The following is a 22,877-nucleotide window of genomic DNA, read 5'->3' as shown; positions in this document are numbered from 1 at the left end:
TGTAGCCTAGAAGGGAGAGAGGCTGTGCACAGTTGCTGATTTGCTTGAACTGTTGCAGTGTTAGGGTCTCCTTTGCCCTTCCTTCATTATTTCCCTGCTCTTCTTTTATTATCCCATGCTTCACCTTGAGCCACGTGGCGGTCACAATGCATGTTAACTACTAGAGCCACGTACACTGAAGGACACAGGTGATCTGAAGCTGCTCACCTGTGGCCCTAGGGTGTTGGACATGCTCTGTGCGACTAAAACAGTAAGTACAACAAGTTCCCTCTGTCTTTATCCATCATCTGCCTCATGAGTCCATGGGAATTTACTTATAAATCACATGGCCAAACATGAAATTAATAAGAATTTTAGGACAAGGGAAGCAAAGTCTGGAGCCATACACCCAGGCATCACACATAGGTCACCACATAATACACTTGCCCATGGAATTGTGGGATCACAGTTATAGATTTGAGGCTAAAGTCCCTGTGGACCTGTTGCATGTTATTCCTTACCAGGTTTCATAGCGTTCTCTAGAGGAAGAGAACAAATAAAATGGATATATATTGAGGGGGATTTATTAGACTGTCTTACGTGATACAATCTGGTTAGTCTGACATTGGCTGTCTTCTCAGTCCAAAGAGGCTGAGAACTTCAGTTCATGAGTCTGGGAACCTCGGTTCATGAGGCTGGATGCATTGTCAGTCCCAGGTGGGTAACAAAGCCCTTCAGGATTCCTGGAGAGTTCCTGCTCTTCAGTTCAGGTTGGAGTGGAGGAAAAGATGGATTCTGGTATCATTGCAAGTGGCAGCAGTGGCAGCAGTGGCAGCAGTGGCAGCAGTGGCAGCAGTGGCAGCAGTGGCAGCAGTGGCAGCAGTGGCAGCAGTGGCAGCAGTGGCAGCAGTGGCAGCAGTGGCAGCAGTGGCAGCAGGGTAGATGAACTGGACAGTAAGATGTGAATGGGCCTGATGAACTTGTCAGTATGACAGAAAGGCAACATGAAGCCAACTAGGGACAAGGAAAAGGTTTGTGTTCTGAGACTTCCTTTTTTTTCTAGCTACTACCTGAAGATAGTACTCACATTTAGGATGTATCTCCACACTTTTAAAAACCTGATCAAGAAAGTCCTGGAGGTTTACCAGGGGCTCACATCTTAATTGATTCTATATCCAATCAAGCTGGCAACCAACATTAACCACTAAGCCAGAGAGCTATGTCAGGAATGTGTTGAGAAGGTATCCTGCTGTAGAGATGGGGTTCCCTTCACGCTGTGTCATTGTAGGCCAAATATTCTTTATTCTTTAGATTAGTCCCCATTGGCCTAATGCAAACTAGTAATGTAGCATGTCCTTCTTGGGGGTCATCAAGAAGATGAAGTGAAGTAGCATACAGAAACCCCACACTTTCTTTTATATAGTTTCAGTCACTCTGACTGTGTCGGCCACCACTGCAGGAGTTGCTGAAGCAAATTTCTGAAACTGTCTCATGGTTTAAGTACACAATAATCTTGTTTTTCTATAATGGGCATGTTCTAGATTCTTTTCCTATTGCTGTGATAAACCACTCTGGCACAGACATCTTAAAGGAGAAATTTTTACTCTGGCTTCCAGCTCATCATATTTGGGAAGTGAAGGCAGCAGGAACTGGAAGCAGCCAACCACATTGCATCCTCAGTCAGGAAGCAGAGAGCTATGAGCGCATGCTGCTGCTCAGCTCTTTCTCCACTCATATAATTCAGGTCCCAGTGACATCCACAGCACGTGGGTCTCCCCAGCTCAGTTAATACCCAGAGGCCCACCTCCCAGGTAATTCTAGATTCTGGTTAATTGACAGCTAACATTGACCATCACTGAGTATAAGAATGAGGAATACAGTGCTCAAAGACCTCGTAGCTCTTAGCCCAAAGTATTATCCATCTCTTACTATAGCCTATTTTAGTTACTGTTTCCATTGCTGTGACCAAACACTGGGACCAAAAAGCAAGCTGGGAAAGAAAGAGTTTATTTGGCTTCTGATTCCACAAGGTAATCCATCATTGAAGGAAATCAGAACAGGAACTCAAGGAGCAGAAACCTAGAGGCAGATGTGCTTCTTACTGGCTTGTTCCCTATGGCTTGCTCAGCCTGTTTTCTTATAGAACCTAGGACCACAAGACCAGGGATGGCACCACACACAGTGGACTGGATATTCCCCAATCAATCTAATTGAGAAAATTCCCTTCAGCTGGATCTTATGGAGGCATTTTCTCAATTGATGTACCCTGCTTTCAGATGGCTCTAATTTATGTCAGGCTGAAATAAAACTAACCAGGGCAGAGCCCCTGGTTCTTAAGGACTCTGAATGGTATACAGCTTTTTGCCTCTAGATGGCCATTTCACTTTTGAGTTCCTGACCTGGAGATAATGGATTTTGGGCACTTAAAATAATTACACAGCATACTGGCTAGTTTTATATTAACTTCACAAGTTACAGTCATTTTGGAAGAGGGAATCTCAGTTGAAAAAATGGGCTCCCCCAGAAATTATTTGCCTGTGAGCAAGTCCATGATGCATTTTCTTAACTGATGATTGGCATGGAAAGGGCCAGCTCATTGTAGATGGTACCACTCCTGGGTTGGGGTTCTGGATACTATAAGAAATCAGGTAGAGCAATGCAATGACCTCTATCCTGCTCTTGTCTCCCTAAGTGATATACTTACAAGCTGTAAAGTGACATGAACCCTTTACTTCCTCTGCTGGCTAATGTTATGTCAACTTGACACACAAACTAGAGTTATCTGAAAGGAAGGAACTTTAATAGAGAAAAATGCCTCTATAAGATCCAGCTGTAAGGCATTTTCTTAATTATTTATTGATGAAGGATGGCCCAGCCCATTTTGGGTGGTGTCATCCCTGGACTCATATCTGTAAGTTCTATAAGAAAGCAGGCTGAGCAAGCCATAAGGAGCAAGCCAGTAAGCAGCAGCCCTTTGTGGCTTCTGCATCAGCTCCTGCCTCCAGGATCCTGCCCTGCTTGAATTCCTGTTCTGACTTCCTTCAATGATGAACTGTGCTGTTGAAGTATTAACCAAATAAACCCTTTCCTCCCTGACTTGCTTTTTGGTCATGGTGTTTCCTCAAAACAATAGAAACCTTAACTATAGAAGATACTTCCCAGATTACTTTTGGTCATGGCATTTTATCACACCAATAGAAAGTAAGACACACCATCCGTCCGAGAAGCATGGGCGTGCCACTGTCTAAGAGAATTATCAGTTTGATTCTAACAAATCAAATGCAGGTGAGGGAGAGCCCATTGTCCCAGAGCCCTCCACTGGCTGGGGTCTGGTGACTGTGTGAAGGAGATAAGCAGGCTCCATGGTGCCTGCTGGCACTGGGCATGGGGAGCCATGCAGGTTTATCTCCCCAGGCAGTAAGCTGTGCTAATTACTTTGGAATCCAGGCCCTTTCCTGGGCGGCAGCATATGCCACATGAATTGTCTGAAGCAAAAATAAAAAGGCACCCTACTCTTTCCTTTATTGGTGTTTAATAATACAACAGGGCTGTAGCTAATTCCCACAAACTATTTATTTTAATTTAGAAAAAGCATGGGGACTGGCCACCTTCTGTCCACAGTTGTTGAGCAGTTCCCAGCCTGGCAATTTAGAACCTTCTATTCTGCTGTAGCTAGGCTCCTGGGGACCCTTGGGGGATTGTGGGTCAGTGAAATTAACCATGCTTGTATTCACTTAAAGCAACCTGGCCCTGGCCATTGAAGTTAGAAACATTTCAGGTGTGTGTGTGTGTGTGTGTGTGTGTGTGTGTGTGTGTGTGTGTGTTAATGTTTGTATCTTTCTTATCTGCTCTTCCTTTAAGACAGGGTCTCTTATTAAAACCTGTAGCTCACCAAGTGACTAGACCAGCTGGCCAATGAGCTCCTGAAAGCCTCCTGTTTCTGCTTCCCCTGTATTCTAGCTAAACTCAGATCCTCATGCTTGTGATGCAAGTATGTTAAGAACCAAGTCACCTTCATAGCCACCAACTTTCTGGTTTTCTTTTTTAAACTTTAAATATTGATAATAATCCTCCCCAACTCATCCTGACTTTCCCTCTATTTGTGCAAGATTTGGAAACTTTTATTGAACTCTAAATTAAGCTTCCACAGTACATGTGTATGGAAGGATGCCTATAGCCATGGCATTGGTGTGAGAACAGCTAGAGAACATGGAAGTAGGCTAGCAGCATCCTAAAGCAGGAAACTGATGACTGGACTTCACAGTACCGACTTATAGAATCTTAGCTCCATCCAAATCACTTCTTCCTCTGAGCATCTCAGCAGGGCACTGAATGGGTCCTAGATAAGTCACTGTGGCAGCTCATAGATAAGCACCCTTGAGGGGTACATGTAGGTGTCACACAGGGAAGTGAGTCTCACAAAGATAATGAAAACCCAGTTTAGATTGACTTCATCAACATGGATCAGACTTTAGGGAGTCTAATGCCAGGCAGCTCATAGTCAACACAGTACAATTTGTGTAAAACACAGTACAATTTGGGACAAGGTTTTCAGGCAACCATAAGTCCAATTCTACATGTAAACACCATTTACAGTGTGATGACATAGAAACTCCTTTACATAGTACATGGGATCTCGAGAGTGGATCCTATAGCTAAAAGAAGCTAGTGTGGTCGCTGACTAATGGCATAGAAGTCAGCATGCCATAAAGTACTTGTGACAGCTCCTGTAAGAATGAGTGATGGTCTAGGGGTAGAAGAGTCTGGAATGATCATTCCAGGGAAGGAGGGTGAGGTCTGTCCCTTCAGATAACAAAGGTCACCAGGTTGCTAACTACCTTTACTCTCAACTTTCTGGGTGGAATGCTGGTGTTTGATTTTATCTCCTTCATTGAGGAAACATCACTTTGTGACCAATAGTCACTGTTCTTAGTACTTCCTGTGAGTACAAAGCCCTTGTGTCCTCTACACACTCTGTCTTTCTTGGTGACAGCAGCTCTGTTGCACTGTGATGTAATGGTCACTTTCTATCATGAGCCATGGGTCACAGTCTCTTTTAGAGACTCTTTTAGAGATTCTAAAATGAAAACAATGTCACATTGCTTTCTTGTACCATAGTTCTCTCTGGTGAGTCATTCACTAGCCTAGTAGTATAGGTACAGTAGTATAGTAGCACCTTCGGTAGCCTAGCAGGATGTAGACTGGATGGGACAGAAATTCTTCCTGTAGCCCTGAGCTATGATTTATTTTCTTCCATCCACCACATAGGCAGTTGCCATGGCCATTTCACTGACAGCAAGACCAAGGCTTCATGGTCTCTAGGTACATCAAGGACAAGAGCTTCTAGTTGGGTGTTTCCTGTTTCGAAATCTTCAGGGGACGAACCTCAGTTATGCCAATACACACAGCGGTAAAATTGTGATGGCATTTAATATAACCATTTCTGAATTTTACCATGACCATACTCTTGAGTGGAAAAGAATTCTTGTAAGGAGTTGGACACACAGAATTGTGAGCCTGGTACCTTTGCTGGTTCCCCAGACAGCATGCTTGGGGTATACATGGTTAGCATTGGTCTTTAGCACTCTGTGACATGATACCAAAACAGTGGCTGTTAACTCACTGTTCCCACTGGCCAGAAGTACTTTGTTGTTGTCTATCTGGCACAGACACTTAGCAAGGTATAGCAAGGTATAGGGGCAGTGATTAAAAAGATGGATAGGACTTGGACTGGGATGATAACTCAGTAATGTGCTTGCCTTGCAAGCATGAGGACCTGAGTTCAATCCTCCCAAATCCCTGTTAAAAAGGCTGGTGTGCTGGCACATGTTTAGAATGCTAGCATTAAGGAGGTGGAAACAGAGACGTGCTATCCCAGAGTCACCGCGGTTTCCTGCTTCAACAGTGCTTGAACGGAACCGGTGCTTGACCCCTCCCACCCCGCCGGCTGCTTCGAGCCTGAGCCCTTTGCAACTTCGTTGCCACTGCGCCTCGCCCCGCTGCCACCATGACCACAGAGTCTCGCAAGTGCGCCAAAACTACCACCAGGACTCGGAGGCTGCCGTCAACCGCCAGATCAACCTGGAGTTGTATGCCTCCTAGGTCTATCTGTCTATGTCTTGTTATTTTGATCGGGATGATGTGGCTCTGAAGAACTTTGCCAAATATTTTCTCCACCAATCTCATGAGGAGAGGGAGCACGCTGAGAAACTGATGAAGCTGCCGAACGAGCAAGGTGGCCGCATCTTCCTGCAGGATATAAAGAAACCAGACCGTGATAACTGGGAGAGCAGGCTGAATGCAATGGAGTGTGCACTGCACTTGGAGAAGAATGTCAATCAGTCACTACTGGAACTGCACAAACTGGCTACTGACAAGAATGATCCCCACTTATGTGACTTCATTGAGACACATTACCTGAATGAACAGGTGAAATTCATTAAAGAACTGGGTGACCATGTGACCAACTTACACAAGATGGGAGCCCCTGAATCTGGCATGGCAGAATATCTCTTTGACAAGCACACCCTGGGACACAGTGATGAGAGCTAAGCTGACTTCCCCAAAGCCACGTGACTTTCCTGGTCACTGAGGCAGTGCATGCATGTCAGGATGCCTTTATCTTTTCTATAAGTTGCACCAAAAAAAACCATCTGCTTAAGTTCTTTAATTTGTACCATTTCTTCAAATAAAGAATTTTGGTACAAAAAAAAAAAAAAAAAAAAAAAAAAGGAGGTGGAAACAGGTGAATCCCTATATAGGCCAGCTAGCCTAGTCTACTAGGCAAGTTCGAGGCCAGAGAGAGATATTGTCTCAAAAGCCAAAGTGGACAACACTTGAGAAATGAGAGCTGAAATTGTCCTCTGGCTTCCACATGTGCACACACGCACACCTGTGCTCATGTATATGTACAGGCATATAACCCTCAACAAAAGGAGGGGGGAACACAAACAGGACATTGAAGGCCATGTAATCACAGGACCACTTAACCGAGGCATCATCTTGCCTGTAAGCATCTTTATGACTGCTGTGGTACACAAAGATCCTCTCACTATAGAACCTCACATTTAACTAAAAGCAAATAAAGAAAGGAGCATGTGTGCTGCCTTATTCATCTGAAAAGGTTGAACATGTCTGTATTAAGTGTATTGTCATGTCCTAGTCTTTTCCCCTCCACCATGGACTTCTTCTGCAATGGCCAGGTGGCTGGTGGAACCCATATTTCCTCCTTGACTTCCCAGCAGCCTTACTAGGTGATAGCCCTCTCCCGCATTACAGTAAAAGTCATGGTTCAATGCCCTTGCAGGACAGTATGTGGTGTTCATAAATAAACCCATTTCTTGGTCTGGATGATGTACTTGTCAGTTTAATAGTCAGCTGGAGACAACCTAGCACCATCTGGGAGGAGAGTCTTATTGAGGGATCAACTAAATCAGACTGGCAATATGGGCATATCTGTGTGGGATTCTCTTGATTGTTAACTGATGTAGGAAGACCCAGCCCACTGTGAGTAGCACTATTCCCTAGGCAGAGGTTCCTAAGCAGTGTAAGATAGGAGAAAGCATATAAACAAGCCAAGAAGGAAGCTCATGACTGTGGATGTGATGTGACTAGCTGCTTGAGTTCCTGCCTGGGATTCCCCTCAGTGGTGGACTGCAACCTGGAATTGTAAGGCAAAGAAACATTTTCTCCACTAAGTTGCTCTTTGTTAAGATATTTTATCACACCAATAGAAATGAAACTAGGACATAAAGTGAGAAAGTGGTCTCATTCAAGCCACATATAATGTGCTGGTATAAGAGTCAGAAGAAAGAAAAAGGGTGCCTGGTTCCTCATCTGTATCATTAAGAGATCTCTTGGGGAACAGAACCAATAGAAGGAATGGGGGATTATTAGACTGGCTTACAGGATACAGTCTGAGCAATCTAACAATAGCTGTTTTCACATTGCAGAGGCTGAGAGCCAGGTAGGTACTCATCCCATCAGTTTAGATACTGTGGTAGTCCCGAGACATCACTGGAGGCATAGGGGAGTCATGCAGAGCCTCTGGCCTTCAGTCTAGATTAGAGGCCTGAGAAGATTGGTGAACTGGGAAAGGAGCTGAAAAAGCAAGCAGGGAGGAAGCAAAGCTTTCCCTCAGACCTTCTCTTACCTGGGCTGTCACCAGAAATTGTCACTTCCAATGACCTGATCAAGAAAATCCTTCACAGGTATGCTCAGCAGCTTATTATTTTTAGTGGATTCCACACCCAGTCAACTTGACATCCAAGACTCATCATCATACTACATTAGGCTTAGACTCACCATTCATCATTGATAGAATGAGCCCAAATGACTACTCTGACTCCTCTCCTATCTTCAGGTTAGCCCTGATCTGTGAAAGCCTCTGTAATGATGGCAATGTTCTTTCATAAGCATTGATGTGGAGGTAGTCTCTAGCCACAAGGGGGTAATGAGCACTCAAGAATGTGGCGTGAGCTATAGAGGAGTGGGGTTTTTAATGGTGGGTAATTTTAATTCAGCTTAGATGTCAGTAGCTATAGGCTGCCCATGGCTACCACAGTAGATACAGCCACAATCAGTGAATAAAGACCCTGGAAAATAGTTTCCTGGAAGGCACTTTTGTGTACATAGGTAGGCTGACAGTTAACTGCAGCTCTAGGAGCAGTGAGATGATCTCTTTTATACTAAGGGTAGGAAAGAAGGGTATGGTATGGAATAAGGGATAAGAGAAAGAAAGAAAGAGGATCCTGTATCCTGCACTATTTGGAAATTCTCTCTCAGAGGCAATTTTTTTTAAGGTAATGTATGAATCATATTTATAACAGGAAAAAACCTAAACAAAACTAACTGACCTTGTTACAAAGAGTACCAAGCCTACCTCTGTGCTGTTTTTGTTCCATTTAACTCTCCATGTCCAACAATAAAAGCAGCCCTTGTCTGAAGCAGCATGTAACATACAGCTACACATGGATCAAATGAAGAATGAAATGGTAACCGTGCAGTAGAACCGGGTGTGCCCAAGCACTGCTGGGCATGTGATGGCTATGACATCAAGTGGATTAATAAAGCAGAGCCTAACCATGATGACACAGCCTATGGCCCAGTTAAGGACCAACTTCTTGGTACAGAGCTTGGGGATGTAGCACAATGGGAGGGTGCTTGCCTAGCATGGGTAAGCCTAGGATCCATCTTCAGCACAGATCTCCAAAATGAATAGTCAAGCCCAGACTCAAGCATGCTGTGTGACACATGGTTTCTTGTGTATCATGCTTCTTCGAAGAGTTTTGTAGTTACTTTTTTATAAGGCTGAGGCTAGACTTCTGGACAGAACAAGAATAAACCTAAGGGACTCTGGGCTGCTACCAAGGAGGTTCCTTCCCTTTCTGACCACTCCTTGAAGGTCTTCTGGGTTTCTAGTCTCTGCTTTGCCATGAGTACAGCTTTGTGATAAGATCTGTGTAATTCTTGCACTTCAGACATATATAACTGAGCAGCTTTTGTTTGTACCTGCTGTGTCATAAACCCAGGAGAAAGAGTCCTACTTACCTTGAAGAACTAATCAGGTTTGAGTGGAGGTAGAGTTTAATTAGATAGTTGCTTATTAGGAATGCTGAATGCATGCTAGATCTGAATGTACAGGGTAGCTAAGGTTGGAAACTGTGCTGGTTAACAGAGACCCTGGGGAAAATCTGCTTACTATATTGTTCCTATGGCTTGTTCAGGTGCTTATTAATACAACCCAGGACCACCTGCCTAGAGGTGGCACCACCCACAATGGGCTGGGGTCAACTTGATATACACTCGAGATACCTGGAAAGAGGAAACCTCAATTGAGAAAATGCCTCCATTAGAATGGCCTGTGGACATGTCTAAGTCTGAGAGGTTTTTCTTGATTAATAATTGGTGCTATAGGGCCCAGCCTACTGTGGGTGGTGCCACCCCTTGGCAGGTGGTCCTGGGTTATGAGAAATCATCCAAATAAGTCATAGGAACAATACAGTAAGCAGCCTTCCTTCAGAATCCCTGCTTCAGGACCCTGCCTTGAGCTCCTGCCCTGCCTTCTTTCAGTGATGGTTTTTGACCTGGGAGTTGTAAGATGAAATAAAGTCCTGCAGTTGTATTCTGGTCAGAGAAGTATATTAAAACACAATGGAGGCCCTATGGAGTGGTCTGAGAAGCGAATGGCCTGAAGAAGCCTCGTAAGATAAAAGAGATGACATCAATACTGAGCCCCAGAAGCAGTTGGGAGTATGGCAGAGGAGCTGGGCAATGAGCTGATAGTAGGTTCCATGAAGAGGGGACACTTACAGATTTCAATGGATTTTTCTACATTCTTGTTTCAGCACTTCAGGGAACATCTGGACAAGCTTTTTGCCAAAGGGATTGGAATGCTGGATATTGCTCTGAACGAGGCCTTCAACATACTGAGCGATGTAAGTACACCTTTTACCCACCTTTCTCAGGCTCAGCACTTGATGGGATTTGTAGAAGGTTGAGGTCAATGTTATTTTCTGTCCTGGGGTGCTCTGAGAACAACAGGTAGAAACTTGGATGCCACCACATCAGGATCAGGATGTCACCTCTGCAAAGCAAGGCTGTTGTCATTTTGCAAGTGAGCAATTGGAATATCGGGGTGGTGAGTCCCTCAACAATGCACGGCTGGAAGGTCAGGGTAGTGGGTCCATCAGCAATGCACAGCTGGAGGATCAGGGTAGTGGGTCCCTCAGCAATGCACAGATGGTGTGTGGGAGATAATTAATTTGGATCCCAGGCTTGGGCTTTCCATGATTCTGTTTTGCTACCCAGTGAAATCCCAGCCTAAATTTGTTTTTTTTTTATGCATAGCCACGCTGGATCTTGAGTCAAGGGTTGTTACAACACCTAGAGTTTCTTTTATCAATGACATGCATGGACACAAATAAAGCCATTTTGGTCTCAATCCAAAGCCAGTCTTTTCCTCCTAAGGAGGAAATGGAAAAATAGGGAAGAAGGTGTCTACTCAGCTTCTCCACTATATACCCAAGCTAGCTCCTCTTGCCTCATTCCCAGGGGCTATTGGCTATAGGTGATTAGAATGTATGCAAGAGTTCATATTTCTGAAGCTGAGATGCACCAATAAAGTGTTTGCCAGCATACACAAAGTCCTGAAATCACAACTCAGTAGTATGTAAACTGTGCATGGGGGCAGACACCTATACAAGTATAAGCCTAGCAGCCGGGTAATGGAAGCTGATGAATAAGAAGTTCAAGGTCATCTTCAGCTATATAGTGAGTTCAATGCCAACCTCAGCTCCAGGAGTCAGTCTCTTTTTCTCTCTCTGTCCCTCTGTCCTCTGTCTGTCTGCCCCCCTCTCTGTTTCTCTTTTTCTCTATCTCTCTCTCTCTTTCTGTTTCTGTTACACACACACACACACACACACACACACACACACACACACACAAACACACACATGTGCATGCATACACACACATACACAGAGAGAGAGGGGGGAGAGAAGGAGAGAGAGAAAGAGAGAGAGAGAAAGAGAGAGAGCTAGTTCATGTTTACAGAGTACATCTCTGTTAGTAGCATGTTACTAGCTCAGGAATCACTGACTTGGGCAGAGGGCAAGCTGCTGCTTCACATGGGTTTGGAACCAGGCAGGTGACTTCTCAGGGCTTGGAGCTCCCAGTCTCTGAAGTCCTGTACTTATTGTTCTCTTTCTGAGAAGTAATACTGAAAAGACTTTTCATGATTTGGCAATTCAGTCTTTTCATCTCAGGAACTACTCTGAGCTGCAAGTGCTTGTTGGAAGTCTCCCCTGTGGCTCATCCTTGCTTTCCTGTTTTTGTGGTAGAGGGGGATGGGTTACAGGACTGTTAGGTCCCTAGTTTGTGGCCTGAGGTTGGCTGAGCATGGAATTTGTATGTAATGCTGGATAATGGATTCACAGCCTCACTCTTGTCTTCTCATCTAGGAAAGCAGATGTGAAGTTCCTGGAGACACATACAGAAATGCCTATTCATCCTATTATAGGGCATGTGCAACTCAGAGAAAGCATTCCACCCAGGTCCAACTTGCTAAACAATGTTTTGTTAGTGTTACCTTTAGCTACACACATGACTCAAGGGAGGTACACTACCAAAAAGTCCCGTCCCCACATGAATGACAGCTCATGAAAAGTATGACCCCAGTAAGATCCCATTATCTGTATCAGAGTTGGCTGTCAGTGCATTGTCCTACTTCTTTGGTTGCTAGGGCTTCAGACCAAGTTATTCTATGGGCCAAGTTATTTTATTAGCCTTATTAGAAAATATTTTTATATAATATTCATAGTAGCTCATTAACAGCATCTTCATGGTGAATCTCATCCACTGTGTTAGAATTCTTGATTCTCAGCTAGTGAGAAACTTTACCTAGACTTTAGTCTTGGGGGCTCCTTCTTCTTCCACATTCTATAATTCCCAGCCTTTCTATCCTGTCTCAAAACAGTTCTCACTCCCACTCTGAGACTCAGCTCTTACATGGCCTTTTGCCTACTCTCCCCCCATCCGTTTCCTTTGCCTGTAACATTTGTTTTATTTATTTATTTATTTATTTATTTATTTATAAATTCATTCATCAGGTTTGCTTTCAAACATTCCTGAACCAGTGTCATGATAAATACTGACCGTTCAAGATCTTCAACTTGGGCTGTGTGGCAGTTGGGGATCCACCTTTATTCTGTGTATTTGCAATGCACTCACATCTGTGTTTTCACTTCATTCCAAAACTTAAATACATTTTTGCAAGGAGGTCCACAGCACTTGTAAAAATTAAAGGCTAGGAGAAGTCCTGTAAGGTAATGGCTTTTCAAGAACATGTTGATTTCAGTACTCAAACTGTCAGGCTCAGGAATACTTCATATTACAGACTTAATAGTAACATCTTGTAATCTGGGTCCACTAAGCATATGTTTGGGCATAATATCCTTTATATCCTCCAAAATATTGTGTCTACACTGCCAGAGATCACCATGATCTAGAGAAACACCAATGTGGATAGCTTTTCCCCACCTCAAATCCTTCTTAATAAGTTTTATCACACTCATGTAAATATGTGAGTATGTATTATATAAGTATGTATGTATGCGTGATTGTGTATTTGTGGAGGGCAGAGTAGGAGTCTGTTCTTTCCTTTCACCATGTGGGTTCCCAGCATTGAACTCCATTAGATTTAGAAGCAAATACCTTTTACCCACTGAGCCATCTCATTGGCTTCTAGTATTTTAGACAGTAAAACTTTCTATTTATTGTTATGGCTGATCTTTACCTGTTGAAACCCTATGGAGTCTGGCCAGTCAAACTCCACATGGACCGCTTATCAATCCTAGACAGCAGGAAACAGCCCTAATGAAGGCTGCCAAATATCTATGCTGGAAAGTAGCTAACAGTTGGCACCATACTCCTCTGACTGTGCATTCATTTTATAGAGAGACATTTCCACCCCATCTCTCACCATTGGGCTTTTTAAACAGCTAAATTCTTAGACAAACACAGAGATGCTTAATCTTCCATGAAAATGAGGCTTTATCTATTTTCCACTTCATCAATGTGGCCTTTACGTGATAAAATTCTCTTCCTGTGTATTATGTCTGCCCCTGCAAGCCTATGTAAAATTAAAGAGCTGTTACACACACACACACACACACACACACACACACACACACACACAATTCCCATGCATACATGCACACGCTTATTGAGATTGTGTCTGGCTGGAGCTTAGAATGGCTCAGAGGTTGTAATAATTAAATGGAATTTATTCTGTCTTGCAATTACCAACATTTCAGTTTTGGTATTTGCCTAGATGACTTAAAGGCTCATGGCCATTGATACTTGTGGCTTTGAAAGAGTATTCAAATAAACTTCTAAGCCCTCTCCAGTTATTGATCTCTACTTCATTCATTAGGCTCCACAAAGAACACAGAACCAGTTTGCTACAGTAGTTAACATCTACCTTGTCATGTGACAACTGCAATTATCTTTTTTGGCGATGAATGTGATCTTTGCAGTGATTACCTTTAAATTTTTTTTCTTAGCCAATTAAATAAAATTCAGTGACATTTCAAAGACTGTTAATCATAACCAAATGCTCTAAATGTCAGGATGCATTGAAAGTTTCACTGCTAACTGATGAATCAGGGAGCTAATTGTAGTTCATCATCAGGCCTGTGTCATTGTTATTATTATGGAAAACACTTTCATCACTCTCTCTATTCAATGAAAAAAAGTTCTAGACAAATATGAAGAGAAGAGATATTACTCATCAAAGCATTTGAATTTAATTGCATTTCTCAAAATCCTCTTAAGTCCGCATTGCTTCAGAGGATATGCAAGGGGCCTTGCCTAAGAGAAAAGCATGGTCTTTGTTAATAAATAACTCCTGGGGGCCCTGACTTTCAACCCATAGCACTTAGATACCTCCATTTCCCTCCCTTTCTTCCTCTTTGTTGAAAATGTTTCTTCAAGGATGGTTTTGAATGAGTTCCCAGAATAGCCCCAGTCTCTGCTCTCTGAAGTCTCTGTGCAGTGAAGCAGGCATGACTTTTATTCTGAGGCTTGCTGTGGGCTTTTCAAAGACCAGGAGAAAGGGGGTAGAATGTAGCCTCCCAACCTATCACCTCAACAAACAACATCTCCAGAAGGCTATCCTTAAATGCTCTGCTTTCTTACTGAGGTAAAGAAGAAAGACACAACACTGAGAGAATCTCAGTGGTATCTCAGTGAGGAGGACAAGGTAGTTTATTTATTCACATGTAGGAGGCTGAAAAGAGCCCCCTTGGTTGACCAACGGTGAGAGTTGGATGGCAGATAATGGCATCGTAGTAGCAGGAGTAAGTGCAAGACTGGGAGGCCATGTCTTGGATCAGGAAGCCAGAGACACTGAAAGCCATGCTCACTCTTATGACTTGCTTTCTCAAGGACTGTCCTTGTCTTTTTCTATTATTATTCACTTTATATCTGATCGTATCCCCTTCCGCCTCTCTTCTTAGTCCCACTCTTACAAATTTCTCCCCTCATTGTCCCCTCCTCTTCACCCTGGGACATCTGTTCTCTGTTATCATCTTGGTATCTTTTGAGAACAGCAGTCTTGATGACTGGTGATCTTGGGACCTCCCACTTGGCCCTGCCCCTCACAGATCCATACCACTTCTTCACACTACAGTAAAAGCCACACCTCCAACACAGGGACAATTGGAGAACATTCTTGGACCATAACAGTCACTATCTGCGCAGAAACTCCCCTATCATTACTGAAAAGATACAGAGTACAGACTGTGCCAAATGTAGGTGCTATGGCTGTTCTGCCCATGCTCACATGCCAACTTTTAGACAGAAGTCATTTCTCCTTGGGCTACTTACTAACCTGTGGGCCTCAAACCTTCCTTGGTTCATGCTACTACCCTGGTACATAATGAACATTTAATCTCTGTTATAACAACTAAATAAGGATGTTATTCCCATGTTACAAATGGAGAAATGGATGGACAGGAAAGAGAATATCTCAGGAATACATCTGGTTCTGGAGTAGAATTGAGGATTTTCCACTGTATCATGATTTTTTTATATGTAGGTGGTTGACTTGCTCTGTCCTAATAAGGCCTCAGAGTTATTTCATCCATCCATTCATCCATCCATCCATCCATCTATCCACCCCCACATATACACATACATGCATGCATACATACATACAGTTATTTATGATAAACATATCAGACTTGTAAATAAATAAAGACTAGACATTGTTATCTTCTATTTGAATGTCTTACTTGTCACCTGGGACACTATGGACCGAACAGAAAGGCTAAGAGTACCCTTTATTCTCTCCTAGTTTGGTCAAGACATATAACATTCTTTACTGAGGTACCTTTTTTTCTAGGCAAGTGCTTGGAAAGTACTTTTCTACTGAGCCACAATTCAGCCTCCATTACTGCCCATCCCACCCATCCCCAAGACAGGTTGTTGTTGTTATTAAGATAGAATCTCTAAGAAAAAAATGCATTCTTAGTGAAGTCTTCCCTGAGAATAGTGTGTAAAACTTTCTACTTCCTGTTTCCCTTCTCTGTTTCCTCTTTCTAGAATTATCCTCATCAGGCACATAAAATAGTTTTTTTTTTTTTTTTTTTTTTTTTAAATGTATTTTCAACGAGAATACAAAATTAAGTGAAGGGAGTGATTTGGGCATGTTTCATCCCCAGTAACACTCACGCCTGTGAGCAAATGAATAAGAGGAGATTGTGGTGGAGGCAGTGTTTGCTACTGAAAGTTAAAAGCGTGTTATATATGTCAGGGCCTGAGCATTGCTGTGTAATTGTGGGGTTTTCAAGGACTTGGTGTTACCTTGACTTGTATTATTAATAGCATTTATTCCAGATTTTTTTTCACCTCTACTCCACAGGAAGGATATACCACTCTGGTAATTACTGTCTGCTCGCTTGCAGGTCTTACTTAGGAAGGCTGTGTGTGGTAGTGAGATCTTTGTGTGTGGTAGTGAGATCAAACCCGGGGCCTCACATATAGAAGGCGAGAACTGATCTGCCACTGAGCCCCGTCTCATGCTCACACTCCCATTATATAACATTTGTTTGTTTCGAGAGCAGAAACTCAACCTGAAACCCAGGCTTTCCTGGAAACATAGACCAAAATGACCTTGAACTTGCTTCAATCCTTCTGTTCTCTGTCTCCCAAGTGCTGGTATTTCAAGCATATGCTCCATCTGGGTATGAGTAGGAGCTTTAGTAACATGTAAAGTTGAGATTTTATACTAGCAAGTACAATCTGGGATGTCCAGCACATCACTCATACTAACAAACTAACACAAAGCCTTTATGCTAAAACATGTATTTTACGTTCATTGTTCAAAAAGAGTACTTAACCTTGGAATGTTCCTTATCATTTTTCTAACTTGATTCTTGTCTAAAACCTGTTTTGATTTCTAACATACAAAATATTTTGGACCTATTCAACTCCCTCAGATCAGCCTCATTCAGATTTTGAAAGAGATGTTTTCTCTCTCATAGCCTGCTGCCCTTCACAATGTACTCTAAGAAGTTTTTGGTCGATTCAGCAGTGGCTTATTTTTGGCATTGAGGGTGGTACTTGGGGCAGAAGAACTTAGACTGCAAGAAGTGTTTTAGAATTCCCCTTATTGCCTTAGTCTACAGTTAGTTCCAACTTCTGTTGCAGTTCATTGTTCTCAGAGAGCAAAGGTGACCCATGTGGAAAGTTACTCCTGTGGGTTGCATTGGCAGTACACAATGAACTCTTGGATTTTTGTGAGCTTTCCTAAGCTCGATCTGCCATGGAAGTCTTGTGAATATACAGACTCTCTGACATGTGCTTTATTTTAAACATTTCTTCCCACAGTTCAACCACACTGGACAAGGAAGCATTTGCAGCCAGGCCATCATGCTCATAACTGATGGGGCAGTAGACACCTACGATACCATCTTTGCAAAATACAATTGGCCAGACCGAAAGGTGAGTTGATACTGATACCATCTGTGCAGTGGTATTCATGGCCAGCCTTTATTGCAACCTCCAGATCATCCACAGATAAGTATCCCATGTCAGCTTAATCTCATAATAACCTATGGTTTTTCAGCCTGTGTTTGTGGGTTGACCAAAATCAAATACTATGGCTTTTGTAGATTTTGAAATGAAACTGGCTTTGGAGAGAGTGAAGGAGCCTGTGAAGATATGTTTAATGTGTTGTGTGAAAGGAGTCTTTGTGAAGTACCTCCTCTTGTTGGGCAGTATTTATTTTCCTTGAAACCAGAGTTACCTGGTGGGCCCTGGATCTATAAAATGTCAGGTTGACTGCAGTGGTCTCAAAGCCATCTCCTCAAATATGCCTGTTTCCATAGGACTTTCTGTGACTCACTCTACTTCTTCTCTCTGTTCCTGGGAACAGTTCCCTGTACTTGTCAAAGCTTGTTGGTCCTCTGTTATAATTACTTCTTAGTTTCCAAGTAGAATCAATAAATTATTTTTTTAACCTTTCAAAACCATACATTAGGACATCCATGCCTGACATCAATATTTTTGAGGAACCTAACAGTGTGGTTCCTCAACGCTGGTAGCCAGTTTGGGTTTCCTGAGGAAAGGTTTATAGATACTTGAACCCTATCCCACATCCAAATCTCTGAGAAAGTATCTTCATCACCTGTATTTTTAAACAAGTTCCACTAATGAGTACTCAACAGTGAACTGGCAACTGGGAGTCACTGTGCTACTTATGTGCTAGAATTTCAGCAGGGAACAAAGTCAGGCAGAACAGATGCCCTGGGAATCTTCTTGTTCCTGGTACTATATTGACTGTTTGTATAGGAACATGAGACAGCCCAGGCCATGTCCACCTTCCTTTCTCTGTTTTGTATGTTTTGTTTATAGGGCATTATCTAACTAAGCACATTTATCAAAAAGAAACAGAAGGCAGGCATACTTTCTGCCATACCCAGGGAACATGAGTATTATGGGACTACAACAAGGAAAGTTGTTTCATCTTATAGTTGTCATTCTGGACCTAATCAGGTCTCTGATTCATTTAAGATCTTACTTCTTACCTAACCAATAAATCTGGTGATGAAAGCTGGATGTGTTTTGTATAGCATAGTCCCCAAAGAGATTGCCTGGTACCTAACCTTGGGAATAGCCACCGCCTCTGAGGTCAGAGGGAAACTGGTTTACTGGGAGTATCTAGGATGCTGGCATGGTACCTGTAAGGATAGCCAGGAGTGTGACCCATGAGAGGTAAGGAGTTTAGAGCTTAACCTTCAAATGAGATGGAAGTTCCCTCTTAGACTTAACACATGATCTTAGATGCTAGAATCTAAGATCTAATTAGGGTGGTGTCTTTTCAGGACAGACAGAGGCCATATTCATTCCTAATGAGTATAAATGATGTAAAGAGAGGAGGAGGATGGACATCTCTCTGACCCGTAGGACCAAGCACAATAAGAGTTTGAATAAACAGTAGTGTAAGGACAGACTTAATGGTTGAGAGTGCCAGCTGAAAGGCCAGCAACAGAAAGTGAGAGCAGGGCCCTGGATGGTTTACAGGTAAAATAGAAAGTTCACAGATGGCCTGACATTACACAGCATAGTGAAGGATATTCTGCATCATCTGGGGTCCAGAAAATGAGAAGAAAGCAGTGGGCCTTTTATAAGCACCCCCATTTATGGATACTATCCATTATGTATGGCATGTGCTGTGCTCTATAAATCTCTACCATTTGGGGATCGTGGACAGATAGCAGTTACCCAGAGATGTTGGCACTGAAACATTCTGACCTTACTTATAGGGAGAGATAATAGCTAAAAGATGCGAAGACCTGAGTTGTCAAATGAAATACAGATTTCTCATATCAGATTTCCTAATGAGCAATCCTGACTGTCAGCATGGCATTTTGATGATGTACTGTAGCAAGGGTCCTTTAAATGGAGTAGCTTCTTTTCTTAGAAAGTGTCAAGTGGAAGCAGAAATTATTTCTGTAGTAAGTGGGTCTTTTATTACTCAAAATTAATAGTGTGCCCCTCCCTGCCCTTCAACCCCAGGATGAAGAATTCCATGACATTCATATGCACATGCAATCTCTGTTTTATGAACTTCCTCACGAGGGTACAGGTGATAAACTTACATAGCACCCCAATATGATTTAGTGCCTCAGTAAAGTAAGATGATGTGGAAGGTCTAAGCAGTCATTTTTCTCCATTATTTTGAACACTAGCTATTTAGTAAAGGGTTGTATCTGACATGTAGTAATTGCCAATCTTTGAGACTATAAAAACAGGAAGTGCAGTCAGGGGAGGGAAAGATGATCATAAGAATGGAACATGATTCCCATAAAACAGTAGTTCTCAGACCTAACTAAGCCCTAGGCCTACCTGGAGAACTGGTTCCTATACATGGCCCAACCTAGGACTTTTGACTCACTATGTTGATGGAGCCTGAGAGTAAAGACACCAAATAAGTCACTGAATGAAGCCGATGCCATTGATAGAAACCCCACACATAAGAGATAGCTCAAGGATCACGGTCTTCACCATTCCTGCCCTCCTCTTTAGCTGTACAAGGACCTGATCCCTTGGTCTAATGCACTAGACAGATGTTTCTTGTTATATACCCTGACAATCTGTCAATCACTGATCAACACATACAGAGATGAGCCTTAAACTCCAGACACCCTAGGACATGTCTTAAGGAGGTAGAGGTCCATTCTAGTAATTGCTTCTGTTTCTGTTGGCATTTTTAAACACACACACACACACACACACACACACACACACACACACACACACGCACGGTTAGGGTTAGGAGAATATGGGAGATTAGATAGATAGATAGATAGATAGATAGATAGATAGATAGATAGAGAGTGGGGGTGGGGGGAAGAGATAACCTATTTTGAACAATACTGCCAGAAAGATCTGCCAAAGAAAGGTAACTTTCTGATTCCCACTGCTTTAGAGTTTATGTCTCATATAATCTCTTCACCTTTAGTGGGAGCAGATCCAGTGAATTCTTTCTAACCAGTAGAATCTTATAATAATAATGGGTATTTTTATCCCATTTCAATTAATGTGGACTAATCAAATGATATCATGGATGGGATTTGTTTAACCAAAAGGGCTTAAGAAGTGCTAGGCCTCTTTGCTGATGTGATAAAGTAGAGGAACCCCAAGCACATGGGACCATACATAGGTAGCTGTTTGTACCTAAGGGACCACCAGCTGATACCCAGAAGAAAGCTGGGCTGTCCATGTTGCAGCCACAAGAAAAGGAAACTCCTTCATTAGTGTGAGTGACCTCGGCAATGGATTCTTACCATATCAGGCTTTGGAATGAAAAGCCAGCCCATTCTCTACTTCACCTACTGCCTTAGGGAAAAGTGCCAGCAAGGCTGTGTCCAGACTCCCAACCCCCAGAAGCTTGAGGTCAGAAATGCTTGTTGTTCTGAAGCACTCTGCTTTTGGTAATTTGTTTTACACCAAGAGAAAACCGATCTAAGAAGCAAGGAGAAGGTGGAAAGGAGGGAAACCCACTTATCAAAACTATGCTAGATAACAACCCATATTTATTGTCATAAAGTAGCAATGATTTATTGTTTTATGTGATCCCTGGATTTTCTAACTTGCCATGTATGTGCTGCACGTGGTGTCAGGGAGGTCAGTAGAAAAGCCATAATCCCCACCATGAACTCTCTCTTCACACAGGAGAAGTATTCCAGGGCATCACCAGGTTCACTCCTCAGTATACATAACTGGACTTCTGTGTACTAGGGCAAGTGGGTTTCAAGAAAGAGAAGGTAAAAGAAAGGTGGGGAGAAGACTTGGAGAGCCCTTGTGATTCTCACTGGTAAAAGCTGTTTAGTACCCTAAACCTGGACCCTTCTAGCTCAAGACAGCTGCATAATGAGACATCTTAGAGCACATTGGAGGGGAGAATACATTATTAGAGAAGCTGTGAAGGCAGCCTTATGATTGCCTGCTCAATGTGTCCCTTGCCAGCATTTATTTCCAAGCGTGGAAGTGAGGAGCTATTTATTCATTTATGAGACACCGTTTACTTTTGCTTAATACTCTTTGGTTAGTGGCTTAACACTAGCTTTTACACATTTGCAATAAAACATGAACTCCACAAGATGAGAGATGCTTGTTCCAGGATCTGCTCAGAACCAACGCTGTATACATTTAAATTGGGAAAATGGCCATGTCTGCCACAGTCATGCAGCTTGCTCTTCTAACTTCAAGTGATTATTTGTTGTTAATTGTTAGTCCCCCGAAGTGCAAAGGATAGAGGGACCCTGGCTGGACAGGTAGGAAGTGACAGGCTAAATGAGACACAGAAGGGATTGGCAGCCTAGCACTCACAAGTTTAATATGGCTTACTGCCTGCTTTGGCAGACTATAGGCTATGGATAACATGTAAGTTTTCAAATAAAAGCAAACAAAGAAACAGACAAACAAACAACAATGTGTTAGAGAGATGACTCAGCAAGTGAGAGTTCAAATCGCTAGCACCTCTGTTTTTAAACATTGCCAGCCGTGTACGCTTGTCCCCCAGCAAATAGGAGAATCTCTAGGGAATAAGGCAAATAGAGCAAGACACCTCCTTTGATTTCCATATGCACATGCACTGAATGAACATTTGTACACACATATGCACACACACACCACACACAAGCACACATACGTACACACAAAGATAAGTAAAACAAATAAAAACATGAGTACTTCATGAAAAAAAGCATATGAAGATCAAATTTCTGAGTCTGGAGGCAGGGTTATTTTAGTATGGGCATGGCCATGTGCTCCCGTATTGCCTATGGCTGATGCCTGGGTTTGATTGTGACAGAAACTGACTGGTCCATGGAGCTTGAAATAACTAGAGCACGGTCCTTTAAGATTGCTTGCAAATACCTGCTCTGAAGGTCTTCAGGGAAATTAGAAAAAGCCTTATGTAGCCAAGCATCATTGAGATGCCCTCAGCATGGTGTGCTATGCTGGATGCCTCTAAGAATGGTAGTGGCAGTCTTCCCCTCCGTTTCCTGGGCTCTTTTCTTCTTAGACAAACTGTGAAGCCACAGAATAAAATGGATAGGAGTGAGATCCTAAGTGGAATATGTAGCTTTTCCAAACTAGAGATATCACCCCAGGAAGCTCAGGACCTTACAGGTTATCAGCAGTATGGTGTATCCTCATCCTTGTGCCTCCTTCAAAACTGCCTCAGTTCCAGTCTACCATGATTGGTACAGGAATGCTCAGGGATGGTAAACCCAGGCCTTGCACTAGAACCGGAATCTGGAAGGATGGTCATCAAAACCATTACACAGGATGGCCCCTTCCTGGGATTTCAATGGTCATATGTGTGG

General features: G+C 42.8%; 1 protein-coding gene and 1 pseudogene across 2 annotated transcripts in view; both read left to right on the top strand.

Annotated features, from left to right (window-relative positions):
* Cacna2d3 (calcium voltage-gated channel auxiliary subunit alpha2delta 3) overlaps positions 1–22,877 on the top strand; it is an 800,506-nt gene that overhangs the window by 410,523 nt on the left and 367,106 nt on the right. For both annotated transcript variants that reach the window (XM_076931312.1, XM_076931311.1), the window contains exons 10-11: positions 10,326–10,415; positions 17,371–17,484. In XM_076931312.1, coding sequence (XP_076787427.1) covers positions 10,326–10,415; positions 17,371–17,484 — 204 coding nt within the window. The remainder of the gene's footprint in view (positions 1–10,325; positions 10,416–17,370; positions 17,485–22,877) is intronic.
* On the top strand, positions 984–6,612 carry LOC117705121 (ferritin heavy chain pseudogene; annotated as a pseudogene).

This window comes from Arvicanthis niloticus, chromosome 3 (genome assembly GCF_011762505.2).
Source record: "Arvicanthis niloticus isolate mArvNil1 chromosome 3, mArvNil1.pat.X, whole genome shotgun sequence".
Taxonomy (NCBI): domain Eukaryota; kingdom Metazoa; phylum Chordata; class Mammalia; order Rodentia; family Muridae; genus Arvicanthis; species Arvicanthis niloticus.
The sequence above is the reverse complement of the archived record's forward strand: the minus strand, read 5'-3'. Positions and strand labels throughout refer to the sequence as shown.